We start from the raw sequence: 24,716 nt of genomic DNA on the forward strand, positions 1-24,716 counted from the left end.
TGCAGTGTGAAAGATAAGTAAATATAGAAATATTTTATAATTAATTTTTTTGAATGTATCTTATTTAAATATCAGATGGCACTTATGTTGGTCCTTATGTTGAATCTAGGAACAATGCTTTCAGTGGCTTGTGATGCTTGCGCATTACTACAACTACACACTCAGATATATCCTCTGAAAAAGACCAAGAAGATTCTCACACTAGACCACAATGGAGATTTGTAAGGGTGGGAAGACAGCAATATTTGTCTATTGCAGGAATGGAAAAAAAAAAAAGTCAGGGTGGTCTTTATTATTCCAGTACTGGCTACATTTTATCCTATAGTGGTCTGATTTTTAAAGTCACTTTGGGCTTTTTATTTCACAGTAGGACATTTTGGTAATTCTTTTTTTTTGGTAATTCTTTTTTTAATTAATTAATTAAATTATTTATTTTTTATATCATTGTTCTTTTTTAAATAACGTTTGCTTCCCCCCACCCCCTCAGGTGTAGTCCCCATAGAGTTTCCTTCACCAATGTACCCGTGCACCATCACCTCAGTCCCCTGTGCTCCTCCCTCCTGCCCTCTGATCCCTCTCCCTCCTCCTCCCCTGCAGGATGTTTCTGATTTATAATTGTCTGTTTTTGTTTTGTTGTGTTTTGTACTGTTATTATTTTTTTACACTGATGTCTTATTTAGTTCCCCTATATTCCTCCTATAAGTGAAATTATCCAATATTTTTCTTTTTCCTTCTGACTTATTTCACTGAGCATAATTCCTTCTAGGTCTATCCATGTTGTTGCAAATGGCATAAGTTTATCTTTTTTGACTGCTGAATAGTATGCCATTGTGTGTGTGTGTGTGTGTGTGTGTGTGTATATATATATATATAACCTATAATAAATAGTGCTGCAGTAAGGGACTGATCACAAAGATATATATATATATCACATGACTCAACAAAAACAAAGTAAACAATCCAGTCAAGAAATGGGCAGAAGAACTTAAAAGACATTTCTCCAAAGGGGAAATGCAAATGGACAACAGGCACATGAAAAAATGTTCAACATCACTTATAATCCTTATAATCAGGGAAATGAAAATCAAAACCACATTGAGATACCACCTTATACCAGTGAGAATGGCACATATAAAAAAAAACTAGCAACAACAAATGTTGGTGAGGATGTGGTGAAAAAGGAACTCTCCTACATTGCTGGTGGGAGTGCAAACTGGCCCAAGCACTATGGAAAGCTGTCTGGAGGTTCCTCAGTCTACTAAAAATGGAGCTACCATACGACCCAGCAACTCCATTCCTGAGGATCTACACAAAGGACACAAAAACATTGATTCAAAAGAACACATGTTGGTAATTCTTATGCAAAATCCCTTTCCCTTAGATTTTGGAGTTCCTTCAATTGTCCTCATTGATTTTTATGTAAATGTTTCTAATTTTTGGCTATAATTCTAACATATATTGTAAAGTTTTCCAGAGACTGACATCACTTTCTAATCCATGCAACAGATGGAGAACCAACAAGATACACCTTACAAGATAATCAACAATGTGATTTTTCTTTTGGTGTTTACATTTGAGAGTCAGAAACAGGCAATACAGTTAAACCATGATATAATAAGGCATTTTATGTGATTAATTCAATTAATCTAGGTTGGGTTCCATAATACTTTTTATCCATATATTTTAATTGTAAATGCTATCTGTAACTTTCCAGCATATTCTTAATCTAAGAAACTCATTATTTCAAGCAAAGAGAGAATAAAACATTTTAATATTTACCTTACAGAATCCAAGATAGATCCAGAATAGACTCTAGCAAGAGTGCCTTTTTAGTGCACAGAAAATAGATGTATGATGCTTTGCTAATACCAGTTCTTTGGCTTCTAAAATAAAGCAAAAATTAAAATTATATATACTACCACAAAAATAAAAAACAGACAAGAAAATACTTATGTAAGTATTTGGATGATTCTCAAGACTTTGTGCTAAGTTTCAAACACAAAATGTAAAGTCTTCAACTTGATTACACACCCAATTCATAAATTGGTGTCCCCACACTTAAGCAACCATTTCCTTTTTTTTTTATTTTTATATTCCCCATACAATTGCAACCCCCTGATTTTGACCCCTCTCCCTCCTTTCCCCACCCTCCCCCAAGTATGTCTCTGGTTCATAGTTGTTTGTTAATTTTGACTTTTTTCTTTCTTATAGTTATTCTTTCTCCTGATCCCTTATTTAGGTTTTCTAGATTTCTGTTATGAGTGAGACCATCCGGTATTTTTCATTTTCTTTCTGGCTTATTTTGCTGAGCATGAGCCCTTCCAGCTCCATCCATGTTGCTGCAAATTGCATGTGTTTATCTTTTTTGAATGCTGAGTAATATTCCACGGTGTATATGTACCACATCTTCTTGATCCAGTCATCTATTTTTGGGCATTTGCATTGTTTCCAAAGCTTAGCTAATGTAAATTGTGCTGCTATAAACATAGGGGTGCAGGTGCTCTTTGGAATTAATGTTTCTGTGTCCTTTGGGTAAATACCTGGAAGTGGAATTGCTGGATCATAAGGAAGCTCTATCTTTAGTAGGTTGAGGAATCTCCACACAGCTCTCCATAGTGGTTGGACCAGTTTGCACTCCTACCAGCAGTACAGGAGAGTTCCTTTTTCTCCACATCCTCGCCAACATTTGTTCTTGCTAGTTTTTTTTTAATATGTGCCATTCTCACTGATGTGAGATGGTATCTCATTGTAGTTTTGATTTGCATTTCGCTGATTGCAAGTGATGTTGAACATTTTTTCATATGCCGGGTGGCCATTTGTATTTTTTCTTTGGAGAAGTTTCTTTTTAGCTCTTCTGCCCATTTTTTAACTGGATCATATTTTTCATTTTTGTTGAGTCTCATAAGCTCTTTGTAGATTTTTGTGATCAGTCCTTTATCATTAGTGTTGAGTGCAAAAATTTTCTCCCAGTCGGTGGGGTTTCTCTTTGTTTTGGTTATTGTCTCTTTTGCTGTGCAGAAGCTCTTTAATTTGATGTAGTCCTAGCTGTTTATCTTTGCCTTCACTATCACTGCTTTGGGTGATGCATCTGTAAGATGTCTTTGAGATGCATGTCATGTAGTGTTTCACCTATATTTCCTTCTATATATATGTCTAGTTCTTTAATCCATTTTGAGTTGGTTTTTGTGCATGGTGTGAGGTAGTAGTCAAGCTTCATTCTTTTGCATGTAGTGACCCAGTTTTCCCAGCACCATCTATTGAACAAACTTTCTTTGCTCCAGTGCATATTCTTTGCTCCTTTGTCAAAGATTAGTTGACCATAGATCTGTGGGCTTATGTCTGGGTTTTCTATTCGGTTCCATTGGTCCATGTATCTGTTCTGGTCCAATACCATGCAGTTTTGATTATTATGGCTTTGTAGTATAGTTTGAAATCTGGGAGAGTGATGCCTCCATTCCCTTCTTTTTTTTTTCAGGAGGGTTTTGCCTATTCGGGGTTTTTGGTGATTCCATATGAATGTCATCAATATTTTTTCAATTTCTTTGAAGAATGACATTGAAATTTTAATTGGAATAGCATTGAATCTGAAAATTGCTTTTGGTAGGATGGCCATTTTGATAATGTTAATTCTTCTGATACATGAGCAGGGCATGTCTTTCCATTTCTTTGTGTCTACTATTTCTTTTAATGGTGTTTCATAGTTTTCTTTGTATAGGTCCTTTACTTCTTTTGTTAGGTTTCTTCCAAAGTATTTGATTTTTTTTTGTTTCAATAATAAAAGGAATGGTTTTCTTGGGTTCTTCTTTTTCAGATTTATTGTTTGTGTATAGGAAGGCTACTGATTTTTGTGCATTGATTTTGTATCCTGCCACTTTACTAAATTAAATTTTTTTTTACTAAATTAATTTTTCTGTGGAGTTTTTGGGGTTCTCTATATATATTATCATATCGTCCTCAAATAGTGATAGTTTGACTTCTTCCTTGCCTATTTGGATTCCTTGTATGCCTTTCTCTTGTCTTATTATACTGGCTAGGACTTCCAGTATTACGTTGAAAAGCAGTGGTGAGAGTGCACATCCTTGTCTTGTTTCAGATCTTAATGGGAATGATTTTAGCTTTTCACCATTGAGAATGATATTGGCTGTGGTCTTGTCATAGATGGCCTTTATGATGTTGAGGTATGTTCCTTGTATCCCAAGAATTTCAAGGGCCTTTATCATAAATGGGTGTTGTGCTTTGTCGAATGATTTCTCAGCATCTATGGATATTATCATATGTTTTTTATATCTCCTTTTGTTGATGTGTTGAATTACATTAATTGATTTTCTGATGTTGAACCATCCTTGTGTCCCTGGAATAAATCCTACTTGGTCGTGGTGAATTATCTTATGGATGCATTGTTGGTTCTGTTGGCAAGGATTTTGTTGAGGATTTTTGCATCAGTGTTTATTAGGGAGGTTGGCCTGTAATTTTCTTTTCTTGTGCTGTCTTTGTTGGGTTTTGGTATTAGTGTAATGTTGGCTTTGTAGAACGTATTTGGGAGTATTCCTTTTTTTTTTTTTTTCAATTTTTTGGAAGAATTTGTGTAGGATAGGCAGTAATTCACTGCTGAACGTTTGGTAGAATTCATTTGTGAAGCCGTCTGAGACGGGCTTTTTTTTGGGGGGAGTGCTTTGATTACTGCTTCATTTCACTGATTATAATTGGTCTGTTTACTGTTCTATTTCTTCTTTGTCCAGCTTTGGATGATTATGTCATTCTAGGAATTTGTCCATCTCTTCTAGGTTGTTAAATTTGTATAAGTGTTCATAGTAATCTCTTATTATTCTTTTGATTTCTACTGAGTCTGTTGTGATTTCTCCTCTTTCATTTATAATCCTATTTATATGTGTTTTCTCCCATTTTTTCTTTGTGAGCCTTGCTAGAGGTTTGTCTATTTTGTTTATTTTTTCAAAGAACCAACTTTTGGTCTCATTGATCTTTTGGATTGTTTTTTTAATTTCTAATTCATTTATTTCTGCTTTGATTTTTTTTCCCTTTCTTTCTACAGGCTTTAGGGATTTTTTTGTTGTTCTTTTTCTAGTTCTTTGAGATGTGAGGTTAGGTTGTTTCTTTGAGTTCTTTCTTGTTTGTTGATGTGAGCCTGTATTGCTACATATTTTCCTCTTATTACCGCTTTTGCTGCATCCCATACATTCTGGAAAGTGGTGTCCTCCTTGTCATTCAACTCAAAGTATTTTTTAATTTCTTCTTTGATATCCTCATTAGTCCAGTGGTCTTCAAGTAGTGTGGAATTCAATCTCCATGAAGTGGGAAGGTTCCTTGTTTTCTTTTCATGATTTATTGCTAGTTTGATGCTTTTATGATGGGAGAAGATAGTTAGAATAATTTTGATTTTCATGTATCTGTTGATGTTTGTCTTGTGGCCCAGTATGTGATCAACTCTCGAGAATGATCCATGCGCACTTGAGAAAAATGTGTACTCAGATTTTTTTGGATGCAGTGTCCTATAGATGTCTGTTAAGTCCATGAGTTCTATGTCTTTATTTAGGGCTCTAGTGTCTTTGTTTATTTTTTGTCTCGTTGATCTATCCATTGTTGAGAGTGGGGTGCTGAAGTCTCCCACTATATATGTATTTTCTTTAATATCTGTTTTCATAGCTGATAATAATAGTCTAATATATTTTGGTGCCCCTTCATTTGGTGAGTATATGTTGATGAGTGTTATATCTTCCTGATGTATTGTCCCCTTGATGATAATGTAGTGTCCATCTATGTCTCTTTTTACTTTTTTTCATTTGAAGTCTATTTCATCTAAGTATGGCTGTTCCTGCCTTCTTTTTTGGTCCATTTGCTTGTAGGATTGTTTTCCACTCTTTTACTTTCAGTCTCTGTTTATCTTTTGTTGTTAAATGTGTTTCCTGGAGACAGCAGAAGGTTGGATTTTGTTTTTTAATCCAGTCTGCTACTCTGTGTCTTTTTACTGATGAGTTTAATCCATTTACATTTAGAGTTAATATTGATACATTGGCATCTGTGTTTGCCATTTTGTTTGTCTTTTTTTGTGATTTTATTCCTTGCTTTATTCCGTTCTTCTTGTTCATTCCTCTGTTGGTTTTGGCTTTAGAACTTCTTATAGAATTTTTTGGAGTGGGGGTTTAGTTGTAATGAATTTCTGGAGTTTCTGTTTGTCTGAGAAGGTCCATATTATTTCTTTGTAGAGAAAGGAGAGCTTTGCAGGGTAAAGTATTCTTGGTTGGCATTTGCTGTCTTGAAATTTGCTGAATATGTTACTCCATTCTCTTCTTGCCTGTAATGTTTCTTAGGAGAAGTCAGAAGTTAACCTGATTGGTTTTCCCTTATAAGTTATCTGTTTCTTCCCCCTTGCCAGTTTCATTATTTTTTCCTTGTCTTGGACTCTTGCAAGCTTTACTATTAGGTATCTTGCCGTAGCTTTCTTTTCATTATGGTAATTGGGAGTTCTTCTTGCTTCCTGTATTTCTATATTCATCTCCTTTATCATGCTTGGGAAGTTTTCTTCAATTATCTCCTTGAATAATTTCTCAGTTCCTTTGTCTCTCTCTCTCTAACTCTTACATTTCCTCTCTTCATGGGTCTGATAATTGTCTAAGAGTCTCCTCATACTGCTTCATTTGCACTTCTCTCTCCTTTTCTCTTTTGGCTCTTTTTATTTCTGTATCTTCAATAGTACTGATCCATTCTTCCATTTCATCGATCCTGTTTTCATTGCTTTTCCCAGAGTTCTTTATCTCTTCTAGTAATCTTTTTATCTCCTGCGTTTCTTTTCTTTCCTTTCTTAAGATCTCAATTTCATTCTTCAGTTCAGTGATTATTTGTCTCAACTCATTTTTTTTCCTTTTCATGTTCTTTCTGCTTTTTAATCAGGATGATTATTAACTCTCTATCTGAAAGGCTGAGAAGTTCTTCCATGTCATCGTTGAGCTCTGGTGACTGTGTTTCTTTTTGTGGTGTGTTCTCATGCTGGCTTGCTTAGTTATTTATATTTTTTCTTCTCCCTGTTGTTTGCTTTCTAATTAGTTCTATGCATTGGGACATTTTGCCACTGGTATTGGTGGGCATCTCTTTGGAGTGCTCCTTTAGGGGTGTTGGAAATTGTTTACCAGACTGAGACCAGTACTGGTAGGCCAAAACTCCACCCAGGTGTTGATGCTGTGTTGCTGGGTTCTGTCCCTTATAGTTCCCTCCCGCTGTATTCCAACAGGGAATCAACTAGTTGGTGATTTAGTTCTGGTCACAAGGTAGTGCCAGAGACCCATACTTGCTGACCTGTGCTTTTTCCCAGTGGTTCTCTAAGTAGCAGAGGGGGGCCGGAGGGGGGCTGGAGGGTAGCACCACAACACAGAGGCTCTTATTCAAGCCAGGAGCTGTGTCTGCCCTGTGTTCACTAGGTGTTGTGCCCGCAGCTGTATGGATCCCATGCCCTAAAGTCTACACTCTAAGTGCCAGTTCCAGGGCTATCAGATCCAAAACACTGGCTGTCACCCTGTGCTGTGCCTGCTGCTATGGCGCGTCCCACGCCCTGGATCCTGTGCCTAGCTCTCAGTTCCAGGATGGGGTCTTGCTCCATGCCTTATTTCCCTCCCTACCCTCATTTGCATGGCCCAGCCTCTCTCAGCCCCTGAGGGTGTTTTTGTGATCCCTGGTTTCCAACTATAGGGTGTTGGTGATTTTTTTTTCTGGTCGCTAGGTGGCACCAGAGATCTTTCCTAGTGTCCTTCAGGAACTGTTTTTAACCCCGTGGGTCTGGGGGAACAGAGTGGGAGTGGCGTGGAGAGCCTCAACAGTGTAGGGGTGCTGTGTCTGCCCTGTGCCCCACTGTCATGAGGATCCCATGCCCTGAATTTCGTGCCCCGGGTCTCAGTTCCCAAAGCCTTCAGATCCAGGATGCGGGTTGTAGCCCAGTTCAGTGTCCGCAGAAATGGCGCCTTTTGCACCCCGCTCTCCTGTCCGGGCGCCTGGTTTCTGATTACTCAGTGAGGGACATTCACCTCAATGAGGGACCCCGCGCATCTCCCCGCAAGCCTAGGTCACAGGCAGCGGGACCTGGGCAGCCCTGATCTGCGTATGCTTTTCAAGCACGCTGCTTTTCTGCACAAGCTTACCGGCTGGCCTTGGGCTGTTTGTAGGTCTCCTGGGAGTCTTTGTTTTTCTCCAATGGTGCTCTGAACCGTTAGCTCACCCGCCTTTCGTTCACCTCCGCTGCGAATCCTGCACGGTTCTCCACAGTTCCAGTTCACAGGGTGCGGTGGCTGAAATAGTTCCTTTCCACCCACCACGGTCACTTGATGCGTAGTTTGTTCTTGTTGGTTGTTTTAGTTTTTTTTTTTTTTTCCTCCTTTCTGTTGTTGGAGAGTGCAGACTTTTTGGGTGGGGGAGGGTAGCAGGGTTCTGAGCTTTCCTCACTTCTACTCCTCTTTTATGGTAACTTTCTTCTTTGGGCAGTTTGCCAGAGTCGCCCGTTTATCTTCTGTGTCCCAGTTCTCACTGGGACCTGCTGCTTTTCCTCCCTATTAACTTTTTTTTTTTATGGGAGGTCTTACTCGCAGTGTTTCCTTGCCACCATGTTGATGACCAGTCTCATTTCCTTTTAAATAGCTACAGTATTGTTAGGTGAAAAATGTCCTGGAACAGAATTTTCTGGATTTAAGGTGGTGGTAGGAAGTCTTTGTATGCCTAGTTTATAAACACAATCTCCTACCCTTCAAGAGTTGGAGTTGGGAGTAGAACTCAGGTCATCAGAACTGCATAAAGAAAAAGTGGCATTGTCACAGAACACTGTGCATGAGAAGAGAGAGGTTAATGAAATGAAGGATAATAAGGCCCCATATTTTAGATCATATAATGGGCCTGGGGGGTGTCATTAATTTCATATTCTTTACTTTCTTTCTAAGGAATATTATCTAAGGTTGTTTGTCCACAATTTCTCATTCTTTCTTTCTTTTAGAGGTCTCTTCTATATTCATGGGTTTAGTCATGATCTATTTGCTCCTGTGTCAGTCTCTTCAGCTCTAACTTCTCAAACTGAAGTCCTGTTTCTTCAAATGGAGCAGTTTCATCTAGATTGTTGCACTCTCACTGCTGATCCAACATCTATTAATATAAAAATCCATGTTATCACACTGTAATGCCAGATCCTCACTTTTATTGTGCTCCTCACCCCTTACACTAGCATACTCCACTTTAGTCACCAAATTCTGCATGTACTTCAATGTCTTTTTGTAGGGCAACAGTGTTGGGAGCAGTGCTGGATGGAGGAAAGATAACTCAAAATCCAAGTTGTGAGAGAGTAACCTAGGGGGGCTTATATCTCTGGAGATGTAGTGCCCCTTTCCCCAGTCCTGTCTCACATTAATTTGGTATCAGATTTAGGGAAGGTGGGCAAGTATGTGGAGGAATGTGTGGAGGAGGAATGTGCATGGTGGGGATGCATAATGGGGATGCATAATAGTATGTGGAGGGTTGTGTATTGGGGATGAATAATTGTCTAGTACAAGCAAGAGTGGAGTGAATAGGGGCTGTTGCCTGGGGGGCTCCATCATTGCTGCTGATCAAAACATCCTATCTCTAGTTCCTGTTTACACTAAACTTCCTGTTAAGGTAGTCTAGCTGGTTATGCTAATCTGGCCATAATGTCTGCCTGCTATTTTCAGCAGATATATTCATACCAAAACTTTTGTCCTAGAGAGAAGCCCCCTGCCTAACTCTACATTTTAGCTTGACCAGCAGCAACTCTGGGCACCAAGCAAAATCCTGAGAACAAGGGGGCCAAGAGAACCCACATTTCTCTTTATTTCTCAGTTTTCCTTTCAGAATCATTTCTATTACCTTGCTGGGCCCTAATCAGTAGTCTACATTCTCGTAATAGTTCGTACAACCGGCCTGTCTGATCTGTATTCTGTTCATTCCAACCGTCTTGTATATTGGGGTTAGAATAACCTTGGTGGTAAAATTTCTCAGTGATTTTCATTTCCTGTAAAATCAAGTGAAACTTCATTAAACTTTATTTCACGATCATCCATATTCTCTACTCTGTCTCCTCTCTCCTCCCCTGCTCCAGTCCCACTGCCCTCATCACTTACATACACACTGAGGTAAATATGATGGTACCCCATCAGATATCCTCTAAAAGGCTGATGCACTCATCTCATATTGTTATAGGGCAGCCTCGATATTGAACAGGTTGCCTGGCTGTGGGTCCTCACCCGCGCACTTAAAAGGGACTTATTAATACTCCACTACAGGCATACACAAAAGGTTAATAAAAGTTTTATTTACAAGGGAAAAGGAAATAAGGAAAATGTACAACTCAGGGAGAAAATAGAGAAATAAAGGCTTTAATGCGTCCTACCCGATCCGCAGACCTGGAAACCCAAAGGCACTCTCAGAGCTGGCCGGACGCTGCGAGCTGGTGGAGAGCCAAAATGGGGTCCCCCAAAGCCCACGTGTCTGCCTTTTCTATCCACCTGGCTGCTTAACCCCACCCTCAGGTACCAGCCACCTTCCCTTTGGTGGTGATGGGATTTGGATTTCCCAGTGTCTTTGGCTTTGGCCTGGGGTGGGGGTGGAGTCCACAAAGCCTGTATGGAATTAGCTTTAGGACATCCTTTTCCCCCTAACAATATCACTATACATCATGAACCCACAGAAAAATCAACTGTTGATGGCTCACAGCTTTACAATTGGATAAGTGAAGTTTTCCTTCTTTATGGAGGAAAATGCCCTTGCTCTCCTGGAGGTGGCCTGAGGTCAGTGGTTGGCTAATGTAGCATACAAAGGCTTGTTCTTCTTGCTTCAACTTGATACAATTTTAGTATATCACTCCAGCTCCAACTCCCCCTAAGATACTTTATTGCAATCAGATTGCTTTTTCTGCTACACAATCCTATTTTTCTCACTTTCTTACAAATCTGTGTTCTCAGAGGATTCACAATAAACTTTCAGTATGCAACTCTTTGTATAAGACTCAGAGAGACTGATCTTAAATAGGCAGAAGTGTGATCCAAAGAAATATACTGTAAAATAGGCTCAAGGGATGGATCATTCCCTGTCTGGCTGCCAAGGAGGGTCCCTGGCATGTTATAGCGTTGTGTTGTTAAACTTTTCTCAGAGCTAAACAAAGATGATATCCTAGTGCTTGGAACTCCGGGCTGAAGCAATATCTTTGGCAGTTAAGATTTAGGAGGGACAGTGTGACTGTAAAAACTCTGGAACTGGTTAACAACTCCAAGTGGCATTGATTTGTTGAAGAGATTTTTTTTATAAGACTCAAAGTGAATGACTGCCAGTACAGTCAGAATGTGAAATCCACAGGGTCTCTGGCGGCATTTAATTAATCCTAGTTTCTTGAAGATAAGCAAACTCAATTCGAGAAGTAGTGCTATTTCAGAGAAGTTTATTTTATTTTTTAAAAAGATTTATTTATTCATTTACACAAGAACTGGGATACAGGCCAGATGCGCAGGAGGGTGAGGGGATTCACCAGAGACAGAGTAGGGAACAGAACAGGCAGACTGATGAAATACACTGCTGAGGGGAGCAGCGGGCACGACAGGAGAGGTCTGCTGTGCCATGTGGGACCCTCACCAGCCAGCCGGGATCAAACCGGTGCTGCAGAGACTGCGGACAGCTTCACAGTGCAGCGCTCAACTGCTTATGCCACCAGGGGAGGCCCAATTTCAGAGAAGTTTAGAGTCTGAATTCCAGCAAGTCTTTTGTACCAAGGTTAGAATCTTAAAAAGAAAAATATTCCAAAGAACTCTCACAATAAGAAAGGAGTAAAACCCCTAAAATTTGGATGGGTAGATACAAGTGAGAATTTCAAACTTCCAGTTCCCTGATGCTTAAAAGCCTAATGTTAGGCCTCCACCCTACTGGAGATGTACTGCTTCAGCAAAAGAAGGAGAATAAAGTTGATGCAGGAGCAGGAAATTAAGCATGGGACTGTGTCTTGAGGGTGCTGGATAAATGAGGAGAAGCATAACTAAGTTGGATAGCACCATGACAGTAATGTCCCATAAATTAGGATTTAACACAGTGGCAATTAATACCAGGCATGATTCTTGGAGGATCACAAATAGAAATTCAGGATTATATGGTAGAAAAATCATACAAAGATTCAGACAAGTGGGCATACTAAAATTGATTTGTTATGTAAAGCTAAACTACTTGCCTGTGTTGCTATGACTGTTTAACAAAGCAATGACGCCTGTGCTTATAACAGGACAGCATCAATATTGAGAAACTCAGTCATGTCTACTATCTGTAAGCCAGCGCTAATGCAGGAGGAGATGCTGTTATAAAGCTAAGATTATACATATATATATATATGAGAAAAACAGACCCAGTGAAAAACCTTGGGATTCAAGCAATGATATGGCAGTGAGTTCCCTGAATCCCCTGGCTCCCACCAAGATTAAGTACTACAGGAGACAGCAACTTAGAAATGGCAATGAATATAAATAAAACTACATGATTTCTCCTATTTCCAAGCCAAGCTTTTTATTTTTTTTTAAGCTTTATTTATTTACGCATATAAGAACCGGGCTACAGGTCAGAGGTGCGGGGTGGGGGTGAGAGGATTAAGCAGAGACAGAGCGGGGAACAGAACAGGTAGACTGACTGAAATACACTGCTGAGGGGAGCAGTAGGTGAGACAGGTGAGGTCTGCTGCCCCATGTGGTAGCTCCCTAGCAAGGGATCGACTTGTGCTTCAGAGGCTGCAGATAGCTTCATAGATTGCGTCTTAACCCCTTGCACCACCAGGGAAGTCCCACCAAGCCAAGCTTTTTTATAATAAATATTAGTTTCCTGCTGTATTTGAGAAGTAGTTACAGTGGGGTTGGGTGAAAAGTGTGACAAGTGTGGATGTCAAGGAGGATTCAGAAGAAAACCTGATGATGAACAAGTGTGGTGTTTACAATATGGTTTATTGGTTATTGCCCATTTGCACATTATTATTGCCAGTGACAGATCAATCATCAAATAAGTTTTCTAGGAATACATATATTTTGAGTTGTTTACTAAATAACGAAATTTTTATAACTTCAACACAAACCAATGAACTTCAGGAATAAGTGACTTGGAATATCTTAGTCTCCTTTCAGTGGAATTCAGTGATTCCTCACTTAGTGTCTCCATAGGTTCTTGAAAACAGATTTTAAGCAAAGCAGCTTCTCAAATAATGTTTTATTTAATTAATTAAATAATATTTATTTAATGTCACTTTGTTATAAAATTGATGAGAAAAAACCTGCTGACTTTCAACAAAATGAAGTTATATAAGGAACTGTTGCATTCTGTCCCATTTAATAACTTAAGATGAATTATTTATTATTGGGTTTAATTCCATTGAATTTCATGTAGCAAATCAATATTATGCCATTTCATTAAAGTTTTTAATTAGAAATTGAGTACTTTAATGGTATAAAAGTCAATTAGTAGAAAAATGGAGATAGTATGTAACTGTTTTAGGTCAGATAACTGTGAAAACAGACAAAACTTAGGACAAATTCTGGTTTGTTAAAAGACATGTGGATCATTGTTTGCAAAAGGGAAGGGGAGGTTTATAGTGAACTTCTATTTACAGCAGTGTCTTAAGGCTTTCTTGTTTGATATTTCTTATTCAGAGAGCATAGTGAGAAAGGGTTTAGAATTCTGTCTTCAGCTACTGATGTTTCTGTAAGATTTGACAATCCCCAATACTGGGTGTGGTTCTGCTAGACACAAACGGCCTGCTTGACCACCCTCTTGATAACTTAACTTGAAGTTCTGCATTCTAGTACAAGGTTAAACATCCTGACCAATCAGTTATCTGACCTAAAAATGTAGTATACCAGATCCTACAAGGCTCGGAAAGAAGAGCAGAACACTTGATTATGCTGGAACAATAGGTATACATCATGATGGATGATTGGAAACACTCAGGGGACCGTTGACTGATGTATAACCTTGCATCCCAGAGACTGATCCGTGGAACACCTTGTTGATAAGACTGGAACTATGGGTAGAGATCTGGGGTATGATTTCCAATACAATACCAGATAACATCCCCTGAAGCCCTATATGACATAAGCACATGTTCAGTTCTCACTCACTCTTTCTGTTTGATCTCCTACCCCAAGTAATGGATGCTTTATGATTGTGTTATCAATAAAAGCCAGTACTTGCTCTTTGGACAGCATCCTGCATTGTGCAGCTTGCTCCATGACTCCCATTTGCCAGTGTGATCCTGTCAACATAACAGTCAGGATTGACATCAACTCCAAATATCTCTACAACCTGGATGCCTGATTCTGATTCTGATTCTCTTTGAAGGTGCCAGGGCCCCAAAGGAGATCATGTGACATAGGTTAGTTGTTGAACTCACCAAAAAGACCTAAAACAAGTTCAGAACTCCAGTTTTATGAAACATCACACCAAGATCACATGTAATCCTAGAGTATCTTTATTCTATAATTTAAATGTATACCTATAAAATAATTACATATTATACTTATAGCTTATTTTCATTTATAAACAACAAATATTAAATATAATTTCAGCCATTATAAGGTAAATTTTGTACACACATAACCCCCGAAGGAGCTTTACATTGCAGCATACCATACTGTTTTCATCACTATACCCAAAACTGAGTTCAAAGATTGTGTGATCATGTCTGTATTCTGTGAGTTCATAGCTTACTCCTTCCCATATTTGCATGAGATCTGTGTTAATGAAATGACAGGGACTTACTTTGCAGTTCCTGACACTCTCCTTTCTCTTCCTACTCTGCTCCACCATCTGCCATTACAATCACATGGACCTCTTTTATTCACAGCTTTTCTGCTGCATGTTCTGCCTGAGTATGACATGTGGTTTTCCACTAAACACAAAAATCATTTTTGAACTTGGACACTTTCTCCACTCTTTGTCTCCACTCCCAGGTTTCAAACCTCAAGGATTTCCATTGAGTTCTACCTTCTGATTTATGGCTGTAGATACACATTTCTGAAGCCAAGCACTGTTTCAAAACAGCACATTTTGTTCAGGTCTCATGGTTTTACAGAAATAAAACCTGCAGTGGAGGATCGGGGGATGTATTGACCCACACTCCACACTGCACCAAAATTCTTGCACTCCAGGTAAATGTCTCCAGATCCCACATCACTATCTAATGTCAGAAAACCTTAATTCCAGAGAAACTTTCACATTCCCAGGAACTGGACCTTCTGAGCCTCCATGGCAGGAACACTTGAGACTTGGGAATTATTGGCAAAAGGCTTTCAACTGGTATGATTCACCTTAATCAGATTCCAAAAACATTATTTATAGGGAAGACTTTGTGGGACAATTTGCCAAAAGAAAGTATAATTTTTGCAGGAATGCAAATTATGTCTGTTTCTTGATATCAAATGACCACAATGTGAAAATCTCCATAATTTATTATAAAAACAGAAGGTGACCTATTGTTTTTTCATCATTTTAAAATCTCATTCTTCAAAAAGGAAGGTAGGTGCTTTCTGTAACTGTTCAACTAGATTTCTATTCTATATATTTTATCCTTTACTTCTTCCTATACCACAAAATGGCCTGACTCCTTATATTTTTAAATATTTCCTTCTTTTAACAGGATTTTTTTGGATTAATGTAATGATAGTGAAATAGTATAGCTTCTCACTCCACATATGTATATTAAATAATATAGGTGCTTTTGAGTTTCAGGTTAACAACTTCTCTACACCTGTCCACCCTAACCCAATTTCTACATTGTGCTACAATGCTTTAGCACCTTCAAGTGAAATATTATTTAATGAAAAGTCCTAACTCCTCCCACCTCCCAACCCAACCTAAGAATAGGTGCATGTCAATGAGCGGCTGATCAGGCATTATTCCAAAGTTATGACCTTCTGGGCACATCATTACTTGCTCTAGTCCTTACTCAGAATGCTGTTGCAAAGTTAGAGCCCAAACAATTGGAAACGACACATGGATACGTCATAATACTTTTTAACAGCTCTTTATAATATAGGCCAATTATAAAACTAACATTAATAAAAAGATGTGTGTGTGTGATAATGTTCTAATTTCAGCAGATTACAGCATGCACAGCAGAGTTCATCTTCAGGGCACAGATGGGGTGGTGGCTGGGGGCGGGAAGAGTGTGGCCTGCTCTGTACAAGGCTCCCAGGAAAGCCCACTTGTCATCCAAATCATTCAAGTGTCTCCTTGGTTTGTTAGGAGAACCTCCCTGTCCATCAAAGTCTTCTTTACATATGTCTGTGTCCAAATCAACATCACACAAAGGACAGCCCGACTCAAATGACTAGAATGGACACTGTCAGCTAGAGGCCCAGAGACCAGTAGGGAAGACTTGAGGGAAAATGATGTGGTCTTCAGGTCCCCTGTGAAGGGTTGCACTGAACAGTGAGACTATGGAAATATTCACTTTTCCACATGGTGGAAACTGAATGCCCGGATTGACAGTGAAGGATCCTCAGATTGTTGGTTGGTGGCTGATGATTTTTTCAGCATCTTCCTTCTAGTCTGAAACACAGCCTAGTTGAGGAGACCCAGGTGAGGCCAAGGGTCTTCTTTGTGATCTGTGTTTGTGACAAAGGGCATCAGCAGCTCTAAGAGACGATCTTGCTGCTGACAGGAGACAACATGTGAGTGACTGGGAGGACAGGGATTCAGGCAGCAGCAGAAGGGCCCAGCAGACAGGGGCAGTTGGGTGGGGACCTGTATTCTGTCTCTGAGGCCTGCTCACTGCTTGTCAGAATTGCTCAAGTTCACTGACATGCACCGGCACTGCTTCACCTTCTGTATTTTTTTGAGTAGGAAGGGTGGGTCCATCCCAGGGCATTCGAGCTCCACGAGGACTGAGGTGACGCGCTGGGGCTTGCAGAAGGCACAAGACTGGAAGGACTCTTCCTCCTTCTTCACGTGCCTGGGGATGTAAAAGGAGTTGCACTGGCCATAGCAGAAGCGGTTGAGGATGGTGCGGCTGCGGCAGCCTTCCTCGCTCACTGTCTGCCTCAGGGGCTGCGTTTTGCACCAGTCACTTTTGAGGTACTTGCGTTCGGTTACCACCAGGGCCTCCTGACTGGAAGCCAACACCTCCTTGATCTGGTGCTGCCATCTCTCTGAGTTGTTGCTGCTGCTGTCTTTGTATGGTGAGGGGATGGCTCCCGCAGGTCGGTTCTTCCGGGCTTCTGTCACCTTCACCAGTGCAGTCACCAGGAACAAAGACAGAGAAAGCTTCCAGAACATCCTGTAATGAGAAAAGAGTTACAAGGGTTGGTTGGAATGGATGACAGTTGGGCACATGTTTCCTTTAATTGCTTTCTGGCTTTAGGAGGAGGAGGAGGAGCTTCAGTCAGTTGGGACAAAGCTGATTGCTAGTTGCTGGTTCCTGGATACAGCAGAAAAAAAGTGATGAAATTGTATGCTTCCTGAAGCAAGTTAGTATCCTAAATACTGCCCCATGATAAGAAGATGCACAAAATATTAATCTATAATGCATCTAGAAAACATACACTTTGAACAATTTCAGGATTACAAAGCAGAAGCTGTCACAAAACAGCCCAAGCCAGTTTGCTGAACTGCCAAGTACGTTTTGGTGTCTGCCCAGTATAGGCAAAGAGATTTACATGTACATCTCTTTTGAGCCTCAAAAAACTCTTAAGTTGGAGGTGGCATTATTCTCTCTCCTTTACAATAAAGGAAACTGAGGGTCACAGAGTTTCAATAAATTCAAGCCTGCACAACCACTAAGGAATGAGCAAGGATTTGTTTCATTATGTTTACTGAGGTTAATGTTGGTTTACACCATTGTATATGTTTTAGGGGTGAAGTTTCACACCTCTACAGATATATACTATCACATCACTCCTATCACCACCAAAGCACCCATAAAGCTCTGATATAGTCCATTTGCTTCTCACTCCTTTCTTCCCCAGTCACAACTCAGTTCTGAAGTCCGATTTCAAAGATTTTTTTTTATTTGCTTTATTATAGTTCACATATGAGTGAAATAAATGATCTCTGTATTTTTCTTTGTCCTGATGCAAAAAAATACATCATGACTTTCCCAACAACCCAATAAATATTTTGTTTAACGCAATCCTCTCCAGTTCCATTTGTGTCACAGATGGCAAGTTATCATTGTTAATGGCTGAGCAGTATTCCAGCCTCTGCCCATTTTAAAATCTGGCTGCATGTTTTTTTCCCTGTTATGAGATATTTACAGGTTATGAAAATGACCATTTGTCTGATATATGATTTTCAAGTATCTTATTCCAATCATTATGCTGATTTTTCATTTTGACAATGACTTCATTCACTCTTCAGAAGCTTTTAAGATGTAGACCCATTTGTTTATTCTCTTTTGTTTCCTTTGCTGTTAGAGACATAACCACAAAGATGTTCTTTAGGCCCTGAACCTTTGTGTTTCTGTGGTACATGTAATGTCTTCTTTTTCATTTATCTTTCAGAGTCTTTTGTCTTTTTTTCTTAATGAATTGGGCCAAAAGTTTGTCAATTTTGTTGATTTAAAAGAAAACAGTTTTGATTCATGGTTATTTTGTTGTTTCCTTGGTTTCTGTTTTGTTTATTTCTACTTTGAGTTTTAAAATTCCTTACCTCTGACTTTGGGCTTAATTTTCTCTTTCGTTTTCTTGTTCATTTAGGTATACAGTTAGGTTTTTTGATATTTTCCTATTGCTTCAGATGAGCTGTATTGTTATAAATTTTCCTCTTGTACAACTGCTTTTGCTGCATCCCCAAAATTCTGGTATATAGTATTTTCATTCTCATTTCTCTCATTTATTTACTTTTTGATCTCTCCTATGACCTAATAGTTTATTAGTAGCATGTTGTTTTATTTATTTATTTATTTTAAAAAGATTTATTTATTTATACAAGCACTGGGTACAGTCAGAAGCGCGGGAGGGTGAGAGAATTCACCAGACCCAGAGCGGGGAGCACAGCAGGCAGAAGGACTGAAGTACACTGCTGAGGGGAGCAGCGGGCGGCAGGAGAGGTCTGCGCGCCATGTGGGACCCTCCTCTGGTGGCCGGGGAGCAGCCGGGGATTGAACCGGCACTGCAGAGGCTGCGGGCAGCTTCGCAACCCAGCGCTCAACCGCTGCGCCACCGAGGAGGCCCAGTAGCATGTTGTTTTATTTCCACATATTTGTAGTATTTTATTTTATTTTATTATTTTTTTTTTTTTTTCAGATTTCTTCTTGTAGTTGATTTGTAATCTCATGACATTTTGGTCTCAAAAGATGCTTCGTACAATTATTATTTTATTGACTTGTTTTATATACCAACATGTTTCATTCTTTTTTTTTAACTGTGTTATAGTTTTAGGTTCCAGAACATTAGAGTCTGCTTGTGGGCCTGTTAAGGACTGAATCCAGGCCTGCCTGTTGGTGCAAGTGGTTAAGACACAGCACCATGAAGCTATCAGCAACCACTGCAGCACAAGTTTCATCTCTGGCACGGGAGGTGACCCACATGGCACAACAGATCTTTCCTGTCTTGCCCACTGTTTCCCTCAGCAATGTATTTCAGTATATCTGACTGTTCTGCTCCCTAATCTTTCACCTGTGAATCCTTTCATCCCCCACATCTCTGGCCTGCACACCAGCTCTTGTATGCATAAATAAATCAGTCATTTAAAAAAATTAAAAATTAAAAAAAAATAAGGACTGAATCTCAGTCATTACCTTTCCCTTGACTTTCTCTTCTCAATTCCCTCTGACCCTTAATACAGTGATTCTGGATCATAATAACGGGATGCCAGGTGTCAGGGACAACAATCCCCCCATTTCCCAGGGAAAAGACTCACACACTAGAGGTAGCTTCCTTAATGCCTCATTTTCCCCCAATGGGGTTTCTTCTGAGAATGTCTCTGTTCCATCTATCCCTGTGGGTAGTGCCTTTTTACCTCTTGTTGTACACTCTTTATTCATCTGGGTTTCAAATATGCTTCTATGTAGATAAGTCCATTTTTTTTTCAAGATTTATTTGTTTCTGCATACAAGAACTTGGGTACAGGCCAGAGGTTTGGGAGATGAGAGGACTCACCAGAGGCAGAGTGGGCAACAGAACAGACAGACTGCTCGTGAGTCAGGAGAGGTCTGCTGTGCCATGAGGGTAGCTCCCTGTCTGGCCAGAGATCGAACTTACACTGAGTGGCTGATTAGTCCATGTTTAGGTGTAGATTTGTTGTCAGTGAAGAAGGTAAGCACAGTTCTAATCCACCATCTTGGCCCAATCTTTTCCTGCCTATATTATCTTCCATATACTTTATGACTGCAGATATTCCAGTGTTTGTGCCAGACATCTGTGCTGTAAAAATTAACCAATATTTCATGCATATGATTAGAAAAATAAAAATAAAAATGTAAATAAATTATTAACTTAATAAAATTAAAGGAAAGGTAGGCATGGCTTATAAGTTTGTTAAAATTAACATTAAAGTTAGACATGAACATAGATTATGAAAATTAATGTATTTGTACATCTATTAAATTAACAAAATAAATAATATTTAAATACGCACAAGATCTTTAAATAATTCAAATGAGTCATGAATTATAGAGAAAACCACTTCCCAGTTCTGAATCAAGAAATTTCTAAAGTTATATGAAAGTTAGCATAAGCCAATGCAATGGTACCCATATTGACGTAATATTTGTTCAGTCTCTAGATTAGGGGACCAGGACAAAAGTCCAGGAGAGGTGGAAAGAAAAAGGGACTATTCTTACTGTAAAAAATAATGTCTCATAAAAAAGCAAGACAGACTCTGGTGTGAAAGATATATTTCCTTAAAATAAAATTTATAAATTTTATTGTTATATTTTCATTAATATCCTCAAAGAACAATAGTATTCCTCAATAAAGATGATTCTTCCTTTACAAATAAAATTGATCTTTATCCTTTTCAAGATTATTACCATTTATTTATTTTCTCTCTATGGAGTTTACCTATTGTAGAACTCCATGCGATTCTTACTCCTTTAACATGTATACCCCAAAGTGACATGTAAATATATATATATATATATAAAAATTATTTAGTTATATGGTATATTAACACATTTATATATAGCAAGCATATGTATAGCCAATGGATAAATTTAATATCAAAAATATTAAACTCCCTGAAGTATTATAGCTGTCAAATATATCCATGCTAATGATAAGTTAATATTTATTTGTATTGAAAACATATAATACACTTACAGTTTCCTTTTATGTATAAACACAAAAAAAGGTTCTATTAAGTAGTTATTACTATATGTATCATCATTTTATGGATGAGGAAACTGAGGCATTGAGAAGCTTGATAACTTTCCAAGACCTACATAAAATATTTAAATTCATGTATCCTGACTTCAAGTGAGTATAGCTACCTATGTTGAAAATACTTGTGCTAAAATAGTGTAACTAGAGAGATAGCTTGAAACAAGGGTGGTTGAAAGGTACCAACTTCTAGTAATTAGATAATTAAGCTTAGGGATGTAATGTATGAGCTAACATATAACTTGAATATGTCTCTGTGTCACTGTTATTATTTTAAGTCTAATTTAGCACAGTCTAATTTAGCATATTACCCAGTAGATAATTACTTTATTTATCAAATATTTGTTGAGTGTTCTGGAGTAAACACTGACAGACCTTGTATATTCCACCATATCACTCAGAGATTAAAAACAAAGTTCCTCTAGTAGCACATGAGTTCAAAGAATATCTGTTCTCCTTATTCTCCTTACTCTTTTCTCATGGTTTGCTTACCAGCTATCTCCTTCACACTCTCTGTTCCAGTCACACTGATAATCCTTGTTTCAGAGTGTGCTCAGCATTCTACTCTAGAAACTTACATTTGTCTTTCACCAGATATGTATGGGCCACCATGTATGGCCTTTCCAAGAGTCTTTAATCAATCATCACCTCCTATAAGAAAACTTGTTTTTTTTTTTTCCCCTTTCATGCTCTGTTTTACTCAATGACAATTATCATTTACAGGTTGTATTTGTGATCTTATTTATTTTTGTAATGTCTGACTTGCCCCCACTAGAATTGAGAGTCCAAGAGAGCAGTATTACGGTTTTTGTTTCTTAATATATTGCCTACACTTAGAACAGTGCCTGGCAGTAGACACTCAAAAAAAGATGTGTTGAATGCAATATAAACACCATGTTTCCATTGCTTCTACAAACTTGAAATTAAAAACAAGAGAAAAACATGCAAACAACAATGATCACTGTATAAGAATAATAGCATAGGTGTGCAGCTTAGTAACCCTGGAATAAATAACATCTGAATCATCTGGGATGTTTTAGAATATAGATTCCTGAGCTACACCCCAATAACATTCTGAATCAGAATTTGAGATTTGGATTTTAAAGTTTTGTTTTAGATGATTTCCAAGGATACAAGTGGTCTCCCAGGGTGTAGTGAAGGAACAAAGAGAGAATATTAGTTCTTCCTAAAGAAGGAACAGTAGAAACCTATGAAATGACATCACAATAAGTCTCTTTAAATTCAAATAGTATTGATTCAGACTAAGATGATGTCCAAGGAGGTCCCTTGCCTCACTCCTGAGAATATCACCTAACAGTTCATCAGAAGGACAATATGCCCAGAGAGTTCCATGGTTAAGGGCATAATTGGGACACCCATGGACATCAGAGACCATAACATATTTCACCAGAAGGGAAACAGAAGCAATTCATGCTTCATTTAACTAGAGGTGGGTGGAGAGAAAAAGCATGGAGGTTGCTGTCCATGGTGGGAATCAAGGTTGCCACTGAGCCAGGAACCACAAGCATGAGAATGCTAAACAGTGTGGAGGCAGACATCTTTGAATGAATGTTAATACATGTGGAGAAGCTGGGGGTCTTCCTAAGGTGACGCTTCTCCCAGTGAAAAAAAAAAAATACAGTGCATTGGAATGAGTTCATCTGCAATACCACTTGGGACTGGTCCTGACATGATAAAGTGCACTGATCGTAAATAGACAGAAAAGTCTTGGATCTGAAAACCCAGAATGGAGGAATATTGGGAGTACTTCACACATAAGTCATGTCTAGCCCCACAACACATTTGCAGTAGAGTCTGTACCCTTTTGGACATTCCCACTGTGTTACTCAAAAACACATTTCAGTTCCTACAGAAGTTAAAAAAAGACAAAAACTAAGTCAAATAGTACCATAGTGCCACCTACTGGAAAAGTGGAAGTAGTTCTAATCTCTAAGTTACTTCTACAGATACTTAAAAAAAAAAAAAAAAAAAAAAAAAGGGAAATTAGAAGCAGCAAAATGAACAAATCTCTACTACATAGCTCCTTGGGGCCCCAAGGGAATAGGGCATCACAAGAGAACAACTTTCCAGAATCAAACCACAAAGATATGGTACAATTTATCTTACTATCATAGAAAGTTCAATATTTTAAAAATAAAATAAAAAAGATGGAAGGAAATGCAGAAAAGTGATATAAGAGATATCAGAAAAACTAACAAGAGAGATACAACAATTTTAGAGAAAAGCAAACAGATGGATGGGAAATATAATTAGTGATCAGAAAATATAAACTGAAGTTTTAAATAAGAAAATGACAGAAATTCAGCATGTAAGAGTTCCATAGTTAAGATAAACAATTCTAGAGAAAGCTCTGAAAGCAGAATAGAACAAAAGGAAAAGAGAAACAATGACCGCATAGGTAGTAAAAGGAGAAATACAAAGAAAAAATATTAATAAATACTTCAAGAACTCTTTAACTTCATTTGGAAAGAATCTTTCCTTCCAGAAAGTCAGAAGAGAAAGAAGGCAATGGAAAAATTATTGAAAGAAGTGAAAGACGAGCACTATTTAATTCTAGTGAAGCAAGTAAATATACAAGTCCATGTAGCTAAAGAAAACTTGTTATCAAAATGAAATTAGAGCTACACAGCATCACTTACTGTGAAACATATGTTTCACAGTAATTAAACTTCCCAGAATTAAAGAAACTTCCCAGAATTAAAGAAAAAGAAAGAATAAAGAAAATAGATAGGGGAAAATGTAGAAACCTAAGGTACTATTATCAGGCTTACCTGAGACATCTAGAAGAAACCCTACAAGCAAGGGGATAATAGACTGACATTCAAAGTAGTTAAAAATAAAAACTGCCAGTCAAAAATACTATATCCTGTAAGACATTAAATATACAAATGAGAAATAAACCCCTGACAAACAGAAGCTGAAAGAATATGCAAACATTAGACTTCCCCTACAAGAAATGTTAATTTATTTCACTTAATAGAATCCCCTCTACCAAAAAAGCGAGAGTTTCTTTTTTCTTTTTTTTAAAAAAGATTTATTTATTTATTTACAATACAAGCACTGGGTACAGTCAGAAGCGCGGGAGGGTGAGAGAATTCACCAGACCCAGAGTGGGGAGCAGAGCAGGCAGAAGGAGCGAAGTACACTGCTGAAGGGAGCAGCGGGCGGCAGGAGGGGTCTGCGCGCCATGTGGGACCCTCTTTCTGGTGGCCGGGGAGCAGCCGGGGATCGAACCGGTGCTGCAGAGGCTGCAGGCAGCTGCAGGTTGAGCAACCCAGCGCTCAACCGCTATACCACCGGGGAGGCCCGAGTTTATTTTTTCTTATAACTAAATAATATACTATTCCATTCTGTGTATAT

The 24,716-nt window shown here is 38.5% G+C and overlaps 1 protein-coding gene across 1 annotated transcript in view; it reads right to left on the reverse strand.

Moving 5' to 3' along the window:
• Positions 1–13,265: 13,265 nt before the first annotated feature.
• Positions 13,266–24,716, reverse strand: part of GREM2 (gremlin 2, DAN family BMP antagonist) — a 102,701-nt gene continuing 91,250 nt past the window's right edge. Inside the window, exon 2 of the mRNA XM_037511466.2 lies at positions 13,266–17,293. Coding sequence (XP_037367363.1) covers positions 16,786–17,292 — 507 coding nt within the window. The 5' untranslated portion in view covers position 17,293 and the 3' untranslated portion in view covers positions 13,266–16,785. The remainder of the gene's footprint in view (positions 17,294–24,716) is intronic.

This window comes from Talpa occidentalis, unplaced genomic scaffold, assembly GCF_014898055.3.
Source record: "Talpa occidentalis isolate TD23 unplaced genomic scaffold, MPIMG_talOcc4v2.1 talOcc4.14, whole genome shotgun sequence".
NCBI lineage: Eukaryota > Metazoa > Chordata > Mammalia > Eulipotyphla > Talpidae > Talpa > Talpa occidentalis.